Genomic DNA, 13,593 nt, shown 5'->3' on the forward strand with positions numbered 1-13,593 from the left:
ACTGTGAGAAACAGCTGAGCACTCGATATTTATTTATGTCTCTGGCACATAAAACGCCAAATTCATTTCAGCAAACGAATCAATCCCAACTGTATCAGCAATAATACCCTGTACGCTAAATTTCTTAAGCAATTAATAACTACCATAGGCATCAAGCAGTAGGGGTGGAGTATTTGCTACATATATGTATGCTACTGTCGACATAGATCGAGAGTCCGCTATCTATAACTGTGTAAGTAACAGGGGAAGGGATTTAGCTTACTTTACTCGGTACCTGTTTGGTTCGGTGGCCTTCGTCTATTTTTATTTTTTTAAGGTATCATAACGTTGGGCTAAATAGAAGTCATAAAGGACTTGACACAAACTGACGAGTGACCACACCGCGATTTCCTGATTTATCCACGTCCCATAGTGCTCGATTTAGCTGTATAGATTTTTCATCTCATTCTTCCCCTTCCTGCTTGTAGAAATCCCATGCATTACCGGACAGTGGCGCCCTTCAGGCTCTTCACTGTGCAGACGCCGCCAGACTTCGTAACAAGTTTGCCAACAGTAGGCTTTCCAGCTGCTGGGCTGGGCTCGCCAGCTTGCAGTACAGGAACAGCGGTGCTGTCAAAGGCAACCTCGAGGTTGTCAGTGGTCGTGAAACCGGGCTGGAAGGTCTCCCACAGCTTCTTCTTCGGGTTCAGAACCTTCTCGGGTTCACCCTCGCTCCAGCCCTCGAAGAAGACACGCTCACCGGCAGGGGCGTCAGCGGGCGGGTTGACCAGTTCGACGGGACCGGCGTGAGAGTCTTCGCCTTCAGCGACGCGCGGCGACGCAGCCAGGACCATCGCGCAAGACTTAATACCACGCATGGTAACGGGCTTAAGGTTGCAGACAGTGACGACCTTGCGGCCCTGCATCTCCTCGAGCGGGACAAGGCCGTTCAGACCCGAGCAGACCGTACGGACGGTCTTGCCGGTTTCTTCATCTGTTGAGGTGTTCTCGGTACCTGGGGCATCACCACAGTCAATGGTGGAGACGTAGAGAGAGTCGGCGTTGGGGTGGTTGATAGCGCGGAGAATATGACCGACACGGAGATCGATCACGGATGGGGTAGGAGCTGCAGCAGGAGCTGGTGCAGCCTTGGGCTGCTTCTCCTTCTTTTCTTTCTTCTCCTTCTTCACCTTCTTCTGGCCAAGAGCCGCCCCGCCAGCAACAGCGGCGGCCGCTCCGCCAACGGCGTCCCTAGCAGACTCAACAGTCTCCGCGATAGTAGCCTTAGCCTTCTCAGCCAGGGTCTGGCCGACAACTAGGGGCTTTCCAGCCGCAGCCTCCTTCTCCTTCTTCTTTCGCTCCTTCTCCTCCTTCGGGTCGATGGGCTTGGGCACGAATATCACTTCGTCAGGGTTGATAGCGACCTTTTCCTCGTCCGGGATCCGCAGACCGAACAGCTCTCCGTTCTGCACGAAGTCGATGTGTCTCACGATGTGATGATATCCCTTCTCGCCAGTGCGCTCCTCGGGCGTCCACTTCTCAATGACGGGCGCAAGAAGCGCGTAGAGCGCGATATCCGCAACGGATGGCTTCGCACCCAGCAGGGTTGTCCTTGTCGAGAGATGGGTGTTCAGCTGACCCAGTGTCGTGCCGACAGCAGTTTTGTCATCTTGTGTAAGGGCAGTCTTCAGGCCTGAAATCGTATCCAGCCATTGCTTGATGTCCGCCTGTTCGGTCTCGCCGAAGGTGCTTTGCGGGAAGATCTTCGGGCTGGCGTGAAGCAGATCGGGCTCCGTGGCGTCCGGTGAGACGGCTGCGGGATAGGAGCGGTAGAGGAGAGAGAGAAGGGAGGTCTCGGGGGTGGAAGCGGCGGCCATCTTGGAAAAAGATAGGCGTTGGTTGAAGATCAGGGATCGAGAGATTAGCAGACGAGAAAGAGGAGGGGCAGTTGTGGCACGAGACGCCAGTAGTGAGGTCAATGGCCTAAAGAGTGGCGGGGTATTATTATTGGCGACCCGCAGCCAGGTCGCAACGGGGACGAAGAACTTCAGGTTGGTGGCGGGAGAGACCCTCGGGGAATTGGATAAAGTACTCAATTGCGAATGTCCTCGAGAAGAAAAAGATACCAGCGCTCTGCCGTCCAGACTCAATTGCAGGATGGAGTTGACCTGGATCCGGTAACTTTTTGCTACCTTAGGGTTGCGGGCCCACCGCATGACTCAGCCTAAGCGAAGGCAAATCGCCTTGACAGTATGTATGATATTAACTAGTTGCAAAGGCGTAGGCCTTGTTCTAGTATACAAGGTTGAGAAAAGTGGCTGATATTGCAGCTGCGTGTCTATTTCGACCATGAAGAAAAAGCGCAGTGGAGACTTTTCCTGATCTGCTGGGCTGGCCTGTTCTCAAACTATGTGACTGACTTAGAAAACAGGGGGTTAACTATGGTATCGCACGGCTCTGCCAGAATCCGCTATACAGTTATTAGCTTAATTCCTACCTTGTTACCTAAAGAGGAAAAAAAGAAGTCGAAGGCTCTTGGTATAAGGACCTGTAGTTATGAAGCAAAAAAGCATATATAGATCTAAGAACAAAAAAGCTAGTCGCGGCCGGGGTCGAACCGGCGACCTCGACGGTACACCATCGGTAAGATGTGAACGACGAATCATAACCACTAGACCACGCGACTTAGCTTGATTGAGTTTCCCGTTAACTGCTATATCAAGACTTCGTATCGCGGTTTCATGACTGCAACATGCACAACAACAATATTTAATACTCAATAAAGTGTCCGGGATGAGATATCTAACATCAGTTTATCATATATACAACCATCCCTCTGTTCCATACGAGTCTCCAGCGAGTGCTGTTGTGTTGTTTATGCACTACCTCTTGACTCAGAATATGGAGTGCTTGAAAGTAAAACTCGGATTATATAGTACGTGTTTATGGACCAGCCAAGAAGTTAAAAACACCCTTAAAACGTGATTGTTGGTGTGTGCCTTGTTTCTATTCGTGATATGATACTACAGCGCTTTCAGGAGGCACAAGAGAAAGGAAAATGCGCGTCATGCTGGAGAATAAATAGATACATCAAATGCAAAATGCTGTAGGGTCAAGCTGTACGTCTACCAGATGCAAAACGTCGTACCTGAGACTTCATGTCCTTCGCCCCTATGATTTATGCTGCCGGAGTGGCGAGACCGAGGGAAGGGCCACGCATGTCAAATGCGACGAACATACTCTTGAGGAAGACGTCGCCGAAGATTTGGAGCTCACTTCCCTGGTTGGATTGGACGCCACCGTAGCAGACTGGGAAGAATGTTAGCTGCAAATTCCATATGAAGGGGTTCGAACTGAACAACAGAATGGCCAAACATACCCTTTTCGCCGGTAGTGGTGTTGGTGCCGACCTCGGAGAAGTTGAGGACTGAAGCAGGGACAGTTGCAAGGTTGTTGTCGCCAGTGGCCACGGACAAATCAGGGAGCTCGGCATTGCATGGGAAAATGAAGCCACCGACACTTGCTGCATTGACGGCACCGGGCACTTGTTCATAGTATGCAGTAGCAGTCTCGGGGGCCACAAGCATGAGAGTCGTACCAGTGTCAGCGATCGCGATAGGTGCCGTCTTGACCTGCTGCATCGTTCCGTTGCCAACAGCAAACTGTGCAGAGTTGAATTGCCAGAACCCATTGGAGTTGTCGATGCTGATATTAGCCATCTGTCCTTGGAACAAGCTCTTGTCAATTGTTCCAAACTCATACTGACCCGCACCGCCAGACTTTAGCAGTGCTGTCATGACGGGCTCGTCCAAGGTGGGCGCAACATTCGCAAAGAATGTATTCTGCTGCTTGGGCTGCACGGTGTTCAGCTTCGAGAAAGCCAAACCTACCAATCCATTGGAAAATGTATCTTCAATGAAGGAGTCGGATACGTTGGTTGGAAGCCCGATAGCCTGGTTCTGGGCAACAGCACCACCAATATCCACAGTGTCCGTTCCAACGGGACCGTTAGCAAACGACCCATCACCGTAACTGATGTCGAACTCAGAGCCTTGCAACGTCTTTGCGGTCTTTGACTTGGCTGGATCATAGACCGTGTGGCCCTGTAGGGCCTGTGCATTCAGATTTGTGTTGAATACCCACCTGAGAAGTGTTCGTCAGCATATATTCGGCTAAAGGAGAGAGAGAGAGAGAGAGAGAGAGAGAGAGAAGAACGACAACATACATGTCAGAGGATCCAGTGTCAAAATCCATCATCACTGTCTGTCCGCCAATCTTGACCGGAGAAACGAATTCGGCATCATTCTGAACCGACTTAGCGCTCACTGCTCCAGTCTGCTCCGGCTCCGCGACATCAGTCTGGCCAGCGTTTTGCTTGGGCTTCCGTTCAAGAGGCTCGAAGTCTAGAACGTCAAGACCGAAGTCCGTTGGAATGATACCAAATTTTCCATAGGCTTTCTTCAGAGCCGTTGGACCATGGGGAACATAGTCTGTGCGACGTATCCGTTCGACCTTAAAGGACCTGCCTTTTCGCTGAGAGCGAGTGGGCACAGAGAGGACACCACTCGTCACGAGAAGAAGAACACAGATGAATGACTGTAAGAGCTGCATGTTTGACGAATGCCTCCTGAGCGACGTCACGAATAGAATAGAATAGACCTGGAAGACCACACAGAGGCCAGTAGTAAGTTCTAAAAATGACGGGGGAAAATGCCCTTTTTATTAAAAGGACCCTGGATAAAGAAAGTAAACAGGGCCGAGTCCTGACTCGACGCTGTGAAGAGAAGGTAAGGAAGAATAACAAAGGGACCTCGGGGTGTGAAGGTCTCCGGTAGATGTCAACAACCACACAAAGGAAAAGGAAAAGAACAAAACAGAGTCAAAGCAGCTCTAAAAAAGAACAATAGAAGGGGTATACATATGGACGGAGAATTATGAAATACTCCAGAGATCGAAACTCCACTTGATCCACGCTGCCATCTCCGTTCTCAGAAAGGTCAGAGATATCGCAGGGGTCCTGGTCAGGAGGGACCCCGATGGGGGATATCTACTGGAGGGTTCGTTCATTCACTCGCATCCTGACAAGTAGAGTCATGGACAGTGGACCCAGGCACCCGTCGTTCAGTCAGCAGAAAAAGCCGTTACAGGAAATCTATGGCGATATCAAACCCCGGGCGCCTCGTCCAGGTGGAGAGGGCAAGTTCCCAGCAGGGCTATAGGTGGGTTCGCAGCATGACAGTGATGGTATCAGGCCAAGACCATAGTAGCAGTAACCAGCGCTCCGGGCCTCTCAAAGCGAATAGCTGATGTTTCAACCAGGGGGAGGCGCTGCGTATGCTCGGCGGCGATGGCCTCCATCTGAAACGCGGAGCCGCGCACACCAAAAACGACCTCACCAATTCTCGCCTGCTAATCAACGCCGCCCGCACCTTGCGTACTGAAACCGATGGCCCAGGAGCTGTTCGCCGCGGGGTGAGGCCTGTCGAGTATGCTCATAAAGATGGCAAGGTTAAACGGCTGTCAGGTAGATTTGTCACAGAAGAGGACGGAATCATCCGAGGATCGCTAACAACGAACTGCCAAAAGGGGCAATCTGAACTTCATCCCGAGCAACTCAACTAGATAGGATCGATGTGCCCACGTACCCGTCTCATCTACGCGAATAGGTTTGACTCAAAACACGCCTTATTGTTTCTCTTGCTTCATAAGGTCCTGTGTTTCTCGATCGCTTACGAACGACTTACTCGATCCGTTTAGAGGTTCGAGGTCCTCGACCACAATGTTACCCTCTGTAACGCCCGCTTCTTCCATGACGTCCTCCGATCGCGACTAATGATATACCTAGTACACGTGCCTTACTAGTTACTATGTGGAAGACTCACCAGCTCAGGGGCTGATACATAGGTTTGAGATGATACTCAAATCTCGGTCAGAAAACTGTGTCTGAAAGATATAAAGACATTGGAACTGCTCACGGATACATTGGTATGAAGTATCAATGATAGTATATACGACGTAGCTTGGATCTCTGACTGGTGAATATATATAATGAGAAATGATTGAAGTGTACGGAGTAGTCTACCGAGGGATCGTTTCGCAGTATCAGCCGGTCTGTCTCCTGTGACCTCTCGCCATCATATAGTAAGCTATCAAATATCATCAATTTATCACCGATAAAATGCAGCACTCACAAGAAAAAAAGCGCAGGTATCCAGGACATAACGAATTGGTATCAATCAAAAAGTAGTTCTTTTCTAACGCCGCCCAGATGCAAACCGCAAAGAATAGTAACTGTAAAATGCCATGAACAGACGGAGGTGAACCATCACAAAGGCGATGACATTACTCCTCCTTTTCTTCAGGGAGCACTGTATTAGGGTCCTCCCCGATCTGCTCACTCACTGATCGTACGACCTGCTTGATAGCCTTCGAAGCCGGACTGTCCGGGAAGTTATCCACAAAACTCTCGCCGTAGTCGCAAGCCATTCCTACTCTGGGGTCAAGGGGAACTGACCCCAGGAATGGGATCCCCATCTTTTTCGCAAGTCTCTTTCCACCCCCTGTCGTCTTTCGGAAAATCTGACTTTCAGTTTTACAATTGGGACAGGCGAATCCACTCATATTCTCCACGAGCCCTAGAATACGGATTCCGGCTTTGCGACAGAAGTCGATCTCTTTTCGCACATCGAGCAGGGAGACTTCCTGGGGCGTCGTCACAACGACAGCACCATCGACGCCAGATTCTTTCAGGAGACTGTTAACCGAAAGATGTTCATCCGATGTTCCCGGCGGAGTGTCAATGATGAGATAGTCCAGATCGCCCCATTCGACATCTTTGAGGAATTGTTTGATAAGTCCGTTCTTTTTGGGGCCCCTCCAGATGACCGCCTGATCCCGAGACGGAAGCATGAACTGAATCGACATGGCGCCAAGATTATCTGTCACCCACACAGGGCTCCATCCTGCATTGCTAACATGAATTGTTTCCTCCTCCACACCCATCATCTTGGGTATTGACGGCCCGCAGATATCTGTATCGCAGACACAAACCGTGGACTCCGGGTTGGAGGCAAAAGCGTGAGCGAGCAGCGTAGAGAACGTCGACTTCCCCACACCTCCTTTCCCGGAAAGAACTAGGATCTTGTGTCGAATTGAAGCGAGACGGGCCGTTACGACAGGAATGTCTGGATCGGGTCCCTTTGGCGCTGAAGCACAGATCGCTTGGTTTGGACATCCGGCGCAAGCGTCGCCTTTCCCTGCTTGCTCAGACTCGGGGCCTGGGCAGTGCTCTAATCGAAAGTCAACAAAATGTGCGATGCAAACGACCATGGAGCCAATATTTACCTGGTTCTGGAGCAACGAGGTTGGAGTCGAGCTTGGATTGTGTTGCGACATACGCCGCAGTCGGCTCCTCCAGAGATGGCGCCATGTCCGCAGATATTCTACTCTACTTGTGACGACCTAACCAAGTAGACCAAGATAAATGCGCCTTAAGTTATGGAAGATGTAGAGGTCAGAATGACAGAGTAACAACGATGTACCATAAGGATCAAAACTGAAAAAGTGAGAGAGGAATCACTGATAGGCGCTGGAGCTGATTGATAATGGAAGTGGGATGACAAACCCCGGGGTGGCGACTGGCGGGGACGGTGGACTTTTCTGGCGTCAGATTAGCTACGGTACTCATTTACACAGAGTATGCTGAGGAAGCGCTCATTATTATTGGCTTTTCTACTGTAAGGGTTCTTTCTGATCAGGGCTCTTTTCTTTCTTTTCTCTATTTTTTTTCTTTGTTTACGAACAGCATAGGGTAACTGCGTATCCCAATTGCGCAATGATAAGAGAGGGATCCTTGTTGGCCGCGCTACTATTATAAACACCCACTCCATGAGTGAGAATAAAATCCCTAAAAAGCCATGTTTGCCTTTCGACTTATGAAGAAGAAGATGAAGAAGGAAAAAAAAAAAAAAACACTTGTTGTCAAGGATGCCCACGGGGAAATTCCGGGCATATATCTGCCCACAGACGAACGCCTCGAACTCGAACTCAAAACCATGTGCTGTTACCCACGAAGAGAATGGAATGAGAGTAGATAGATTAGTTACTCGAGCTGACATGAGAACTGTCGCTCTGAGATAGCTCTGAGATGGTATTACTGCCACATCAAGGACAGAGACGAAGTGATTTCCGGGATAATCGTTGTGCTTGGAAATGCCTGGATTAGAAGTTATCCAGTAAGCGGTGGCTATACCATCTCCACGAGGTGTCAGTTTCCAGTGTGAGGCTAGTTGCAATAATCTGATCTCATTTGCTGGTCCTTCACATATACTCTCGAGTATGTGCCGCAAGGGCCTGGACAAGCTCGTCTCAAGGCTCCAGGCAAGGATTAGAAGCGTTGATCATCCACGCTTGGCGATGAAAACAGCGTTCTCTTTTTCAAGTTTCAACACCATCCAAGATCTGCTTCCCCGCATCTTCTCCAAGTCAGCGGCAATTCTCCGTCCCGAAAGGACACACCGTAGATTCTATGATACTCTAGAGCAGATGCAATAATGGATTCTTCCTCCAGTTAATAATTATTATTTATTAAATAATAACCCCAAATTCTAGTTACCAATCTCGCCAAGAATGCACTGTGGATTATTAACATTCTGTCCACTTCGGCCGATTTCGCTGGCGAACGAAAGGAACTCGGTCGGTCCGGACTCCACGGGGATCCGAATACGGTCTCGTCATCGGCCAGGCGGAGGCTAAACCGACTAATAATAATAACGGATGAATATTCAACAACATCGTCACGGATAGTTGAATAATAATGGTTTTTGTTGGGCTTGGTCCTATCTAGCTTATGCCACTGCAGGGACCGTCTCACTATATCTAGCGCCCGCTCGGACACAATCACAAGCCAATTCAGAACAACCCCAACCCCGGCTGCAATAATTCCTTCCCGCATTCCATGTACTGAGCGATTTGTTCAATCCATTGTTGGCTGAATTACAAGCCATAATGGACGACAGGCACTCGACAAGCACATATCGTGCAGACGATGGTCTGCGTGAGAGAAATGTTGCCTCTCAGCAGGCTGCTCTCAACGCTGGCCGAGCAGTTCTCGCAAACATGGCCGAGGGAGAGGTAAAGGACGAAGAAGGAAAAGACAAGAAGACCTTTGGACGAACACCGGATGGAACAGGTGAGTAGCTGTCTGTTGAACTGCTTCTTGCCCATTTGGAGAGCAGTCGATGCCCTATGTCGTGCATTTGGTGTTGCGATGGCTGCCTACGGCATGTCTGCATCTGCCAGGAACTGGGCCTAGAACGAGAACGAGTGTCAAACAACCCGGGGAGATTGGTACTAACACTGTGACACCCGCTAGTCTTTACTGTCCCTCAGACGCATGACATGGTCACTCAGTTATTATCACCTTCGGAACCGAAGAACCTGTCGGATCTGGTTGTTCTTTTGATTCTCGGTCTTCATTTCGCCGGCCTCTGGCTTCTTCCGTCATCCGCCAGAGTCCCAGTATTCGCGGCCGTGTACCTTTTCTGGCGCGCCTGCTACAATGCTGGGATCGGTTGGTTGCTTCACAATCAATCGCAGCACAAGACATTGGTCCGTTGGGCGGCGAAAACGAAGATATTCGTAAACCCGGCCACCGGGAAGAACCCACATCCAGAACTCTACAAGCTCATCAAGCGTGAATTGGAGATCAAGATCCCCAAAGATTACTCCTTCGATGACGCGCCACTGGAGTATAACACCTGGCTTGTATTTAGACGTCTCGTGGATCTGATCCTGATGTGTGACTTTGTCTCGTACTGCCTCTTCGCTTTAGCTTGCAGCGGCCGCCCTGCTAATGAGAGTCTGCTCATGGGTACTGTCCGGTGGGCCTCTGGCATCATTATCGTACTGTTCAACCTTTGGGTCAAATTGGATGCTCACCGGGTCGTCAAGGATTACGCATGGTATTGGGGTGATTTCTTCTACCTCATCGACCAAGAACTGACATTCGACGGGGTCTTCGAAATGGCCCCCCATCCGATGTATTCCGTCGGATATGCTGGCTATTATGGTATTTCTTTGATGGCCGCGAGCTACAAAGTGCTCTTCATCTCCATTATCGCCCATGCAGCACAATTCGCCTTCCTGGTACTCGTGGAGAACCCTCATATCGAGAAAACGTACAACCCCCCAGCTCCCCGAAAGCGAAGTACGGACCACGGAACTATTTCTACAGTATCGCACGAGTCGGCTATCCCTAACGCGCCATCAGCCACTGCCGACCCTGCACCCATAGTACCTACTTTCACTCCTAAGCAACCCCCATTGACCCACAATCTCTTGGGCCTACGCAACCTGGACCTGTATCGGACCACGGATTCGTCCATCATCCTCATCCAACTTCTGTTGTTAACTCTGACTGCTGTGACGCCCTCAACCCCGGTTTACCAGTTCTTTTTTGTGCTTAATGCTGCCCTTTGGAGAATCTGGTACTCGGGTGGGATCGGGTATGTCCTGAACCAACAATCGAACAGTAAGGCGTGGACCCGTCACTTCGTGAAGTATGGCGAAACTCCCGAGGAAGCATGGCGCCAATGGAAAGGCACGTATCATCTGAGTATGACCATGTGCTATGCTAGCTTCATCGCTGCCTGCTGGAAGATGTACTCTCTCCCGCCGGACTGGGGCTATGGCCTAGCGCTCTTGAAACACGTTCTCGGGGCCGGTATGATTGCTCTCCAGATTTGGACGTCAGTCAGCATTTACGATTCACTCGGTGAATTCGGCTGGTTCTTCGGGGATTTCTTTTTCGAAGCGCCCCGAAAGCTGACTTATAGTGGCATCTACCGCTTCCTAAACAATCCGGAGCGTGTCCTAGGCCTGGCCGGTGTCTGGGGAGCTGTGCTCATCACAGGAAGTAGAGTGATTCTTGTCCTTGCCATAATCAGCCACATTCTAAGTTTGGCCTTCATTCAGCTGGTCGAGCGTCCCCACATGCAGAAGCTATACGGGCGCAGTTTGCGACGTGATGCCGGTCTGGTCAAGAGCCTGAAGCGTAGTCTGCCCCCGTCCCTCCAGCAGTTGCATGGAAGTGTGGATAAGATCTTTGATGAATCTTTCGAAATCGTCGAAGATCTACTCGAGGCGGCTCGGCCCAAGCTAGCCGCGGGCGTTAGTACGTTTGTCAAAGATACAACCGCCCTCTTTCAGAAATACCCTGCCCGCATCACCATCTCTCGTCTCGACGCTGATCTGGCTGGCTATGACCAGCGAGACTATACCTTGACCGTTGAAGGCACCGAAGTGTCTTCAGGAGCCGAGCATGAGCATCGCAGCGGTAGAGAGGGTGTTAACGCCCGCATGCCTCTTGATAGACGAGGTGAACAGAAGAATCTAGTCTTCCAATACGGAGCTCCGATCAGGGTCAAGTGGACTGCCCCCTTAAACCACAGCAAGAACGACTGGGTCGGATTGTATATGGTCACCGACAACACGTCTCGCGAAGTCACCAGAGTGTCATCTCAAGGCCGCTGGATTGCAACGAACTGGGGCACCTTTGACTCCGTCACCTGCGAAGAAGGGATCATCAGCAGCGATGTTGTGATTCCAGCATCGGAAATTCATGACGGTGAGAATCATGATCTCGCGTCTGGTGAGATGGTCTTCTCGGGCGACAAGCTCTGGTGGACACAGGGTGTTTTCGAATTCAGGTACCACCACAACGGCAAGCACAACGTTATGGCCATCTCGAGACCTTTTGAGATCAGTATTAGTCGCTTTACCGAAGACGAAATTGAAGCAGATCAGCATGGCATGGTTCAAACAGCAGTGGAGAATGCCTTACTGCCTGTCGTCCGCAATTGTTTCGACCGCAACCCCGATATTGCGCCGGAGACTGTTGATGAGCAGTACGGTAGTCTAGTTGAGCGCGACGGCAAATATGCAAAGAGAGTGGTCTTCGCAGTTCGCCAGATGTAAGCAGCCCTAAGTAGTTGCCATCCAATAATGATATTAACCCAGTGACAGGTTCGGTGTCGAGTTCGCACCGGAAGTCGTCCGCGCCGATGGCAATGTCCGCAATCTAGCATGGAGGATATGCAACGCGAAGAAAGTCCTGGTACGCAAAGCCCACCCCATACACTATTTCCATAGGCCCGATCTCAGCGCTACTATGTCTCCTTTAAAACCATGACCCAGGCTAATCAAATCTATCTATACCTACAGGCTCCCTACAGCATGACGCGGTCCAACGGAACGACCACGCCAACTGAAGAGAAAAAGGAACCCCTGCTGGAGTGAAATATCAGCAGACCCCCCAGAATCCGTTTACAGTAAGCATTATTTATTTCACAGATGTGAGCTAGTTCAGTAGGAACTTTCTCCGGCCCTCTCCAATAGCAAAACCGCATCAAAAAAGAAAAGAATATGCATGGGCCGGGCTCGGGCGGCAGTCTATCAATAGAGGGGTATCATTATATTTGCATACGACTGGAATTTTTTTTTAGCCCCATTCCCTAGCTTCTTGCCATGCATGAAAGAAATGAATTAAAAAAATGAAGTGGATTGTGTCTCAGAAGAAAAAAAGTGGGATGAGTTGATGACCCGTTCTCGTTGTGTGGAGGATCGATTTTAGTTTGCTATTTTTTATTTTGTTTTAAATCTGGCCACATGTGAATACCCTATAGCCATAGTACGGATCATTATTTGTTCTGTACCTTGTACATAGCTTCCATAAGACATACATAAGGAGTATCATCATGAAAGCAATAGACTAGGGATATGCATAGAGCAGGATTTCTCATTAGATAAATTCATTTTCAATAACTATACGACTACGCACTATTCAAGTACTCGACGGTGTATAGGTTAGATACCTACAACAAATCGACACTGTCAGCAAAAAGTCCCCCTCTTGGTTATTCCGTCAACGCTGACAGAATGGGTGAACATATTGAAAGCCGACGCAATGAACGATATGAAGCATTTTTATTCAGTAAAGCCAGTTAACTCATCCCATCCCCTGCCGATTCCTCCCTTCGGACCCGGCACCCAAAACGAGCACACGGACCCAAAGGGAGGCAAGGGCACAAGTCAAGCATAACACTTGACACCAACAATATACACAGCGAGAGGTGACTCCAAACCAACTTCACAACCTATCATCCTCTCCCGGGACACTCCCTCCCGAAGGAGAGAATACCCAGGAAAGTCCGGTATCAGGAAGCGGGGGCGACGTCACTGAGTACATGTATGGTGCAGCGCGTACTCGAGGGGCGGTATCTCGAAAGAGTCGTTGAATGGATTGACTGGGTGTCATCATGAAAAATGGGGGATAATCGAGAGAACGTGTAGGCCGGCTAACTTGATGGGGTCTCCTTACCTCTACTTGAGAACAGATTTGTGGTGCAGCCCCTTATGAGAGGTAAGAGTTTTTACAAGAAGAGTGATTCTGTTTCTCTTAACTGATGTTAGCCATGACTGTGACACCTTGGGAGAGCAAGATAGAATCGCGTGGATAATAGTGATAGTATCAGGAGATTTTTGGTAAGGTATTTTGTTATCTTCAATATGTTTGCAGAAGCAGAACTGAAAAAATGTTTCTCATCATAATGGATG

The 13,593-nt window shown here is 49.7% G+C and overlaps 4 protein-coding genes and 1 non-coding gene across 5 annotated transcripts; 1 reads left to right on the forward strand and 4 right to left on the reverse strand.

Moving 5' to 3' along the window:
• Positions 1-246: 246 nt before the first annotated feature.
• On the reverse strand, positions 247-1,856 carry C8Q69DRAFT_522363 (hypothetical protein; the record flags this gene model as incomplete). The annotated part of the gene is made up of 2 exons (XM_028633544.1): positions 247-1,175; positions 1,224-1,856. The coding sequence occupies 2 exons, from the start codon at positions 1,854-1,856 to the stop codon at positions 480-482; spliced, it is 1,329 nt and encodes a 442-aa protein (XP_028483563.1). The 3' UTR covers positions 247-479.
• Positions 1,857-2,576: 720 nt separating this feature from the next.
• On the reverse strand, positions 2,577-2,665 carry C8Q69DRAFT_t102. The gene has a single exon. It is a non-coding gene; the product is annotated as a tRNA-Val (tRNA).
• Positions 2,666-3,060: 395 nt separating this feature from the next.
• On the reverse strand, positions 3,061-4,951 carry C8Q69DRAFT_309721 (pepsin-type protease). The gene is made up of 3 exons (XM_028627239.1): positions 4,205-4,951; positions 3,359-4,122; positions 3,061-3,288 (listed from the first exon to the last, which is right to left on the reverse strand). The coding sequence occupies exons 1-3, from the start codon at positions 4,588-4,590 to the stop codon at positions 3,158-3,160; spliced, it is 1,281 nt and encodes a 426-aa protein (XP_028483564.1). The 5' UTR covers positions 4,591-4,951; the 3' UTR covers positions 3,061-3,157.
• Positions 4,952-6,321: 1,370 nt separating this feature from the next.
• On the reverse strand, positions 6,322-7,408 carry C8Q69DRAFT_404615 (P-loop containing nucleoside triphosphate hydrolase protein; the record flags this gene model as incomplete). Its single annotated transcript, XM_028628042.1, has 2 exons — positions 6,322-7,268; positions 7,324-7,408. 2 exons carry the CDS (start codon positions 7,406-7,408, stop codon positions 6,322-6,324), a joined length of 1,032 nt encoding a protein of 343 aa, XP_028483565.1.
• Positions 7,409-8,733: 1,325 nt separating this feature from the next.
• On the forward strand, positions 8,734-12,764 carry C8Q69DRAFT_472009 (phosphatidylethanolamine N-methyltransferase). Its single transcript, XM_028630952.1, has 4 exons — positions 8,734-9,169; positions 9,353-11,951; positions 12,004-12,094; positions 12,202-12,764. The coding sequence occupies exons 1-4, from the start codon at positions 8,986-8,988 to the stop codon at positions 12,274-12,276; spliced, it is 2,949 nt and encodes a 982-aa protein (XP_028483566.1). The 5' UTR covers positions 8,734-8,985; the 3' UTR covers positions 12,277-12,764.
• The last annotated feature ends 829 nt before the right edge of the window (positions 12,765-13,593 follow it).

The sequence above is a fragment of the Paecilomyces variotii genome, assembly GCF_004022145.1.
Source record: "Paecilomyces variotii strain CBS 101075 chromosome Unknown C8Q69scaffold_8, whole genome shotgun sequence".
Lineage (NCBI taxonomy): Eukaryota > Fungi > Ascomycota > Eurotiomycetes > Eurotiales > Thermoascaceae > Paecilomyces > Paecilomyces variotii.

Bases quoted from the DNA above. Each gene is read 5' to 3' on its own strand.
- C8Q69DRAFT_472009 (XM_028630952.1), top strand. From the start codon at position 8,986: ATGGACGACAGGCACTCGACAAGCACATATCGTGCAGACGATGGTCTG. The intron at 11,952-12,003 runs GTAAGCAGCCCT...ACCCAGTGACAG, and splicing joins GTCTTCGCAGTTCGCCAGAT to GTTCGGTGTCGAGTTCGCAC. The intron at 12,095-12,201 runs GTACGCAAAGCC...CTATACCTACAG, and splicing joins GCAACGCGAAGAAAGTCCTG to GCTCCCTACAGCATGACGCG.
- C8Q69DRAFT_309721 (XM_028627239.1), bottom strand. From the start codon at position 4,590: ATGCAGCTCTTACAGTCATTCATCTGTGTTCTTCTTCTCGTGACGAGT. The intron at 4,123-4,204 runs GTATGTTGTCGT...AACACTTCTCAG, and splicing joins GACACTGGATCCTCTGACAT to GTGGGTATTCAACACAAATC. The intron at 3,289-3,358 runs GTATGTTTGGCC...CATTCTTCCCAG, and splicing joins CACCACTACCGGCGAAAAGG to TCTGCTACGGTGGCGTCCAA.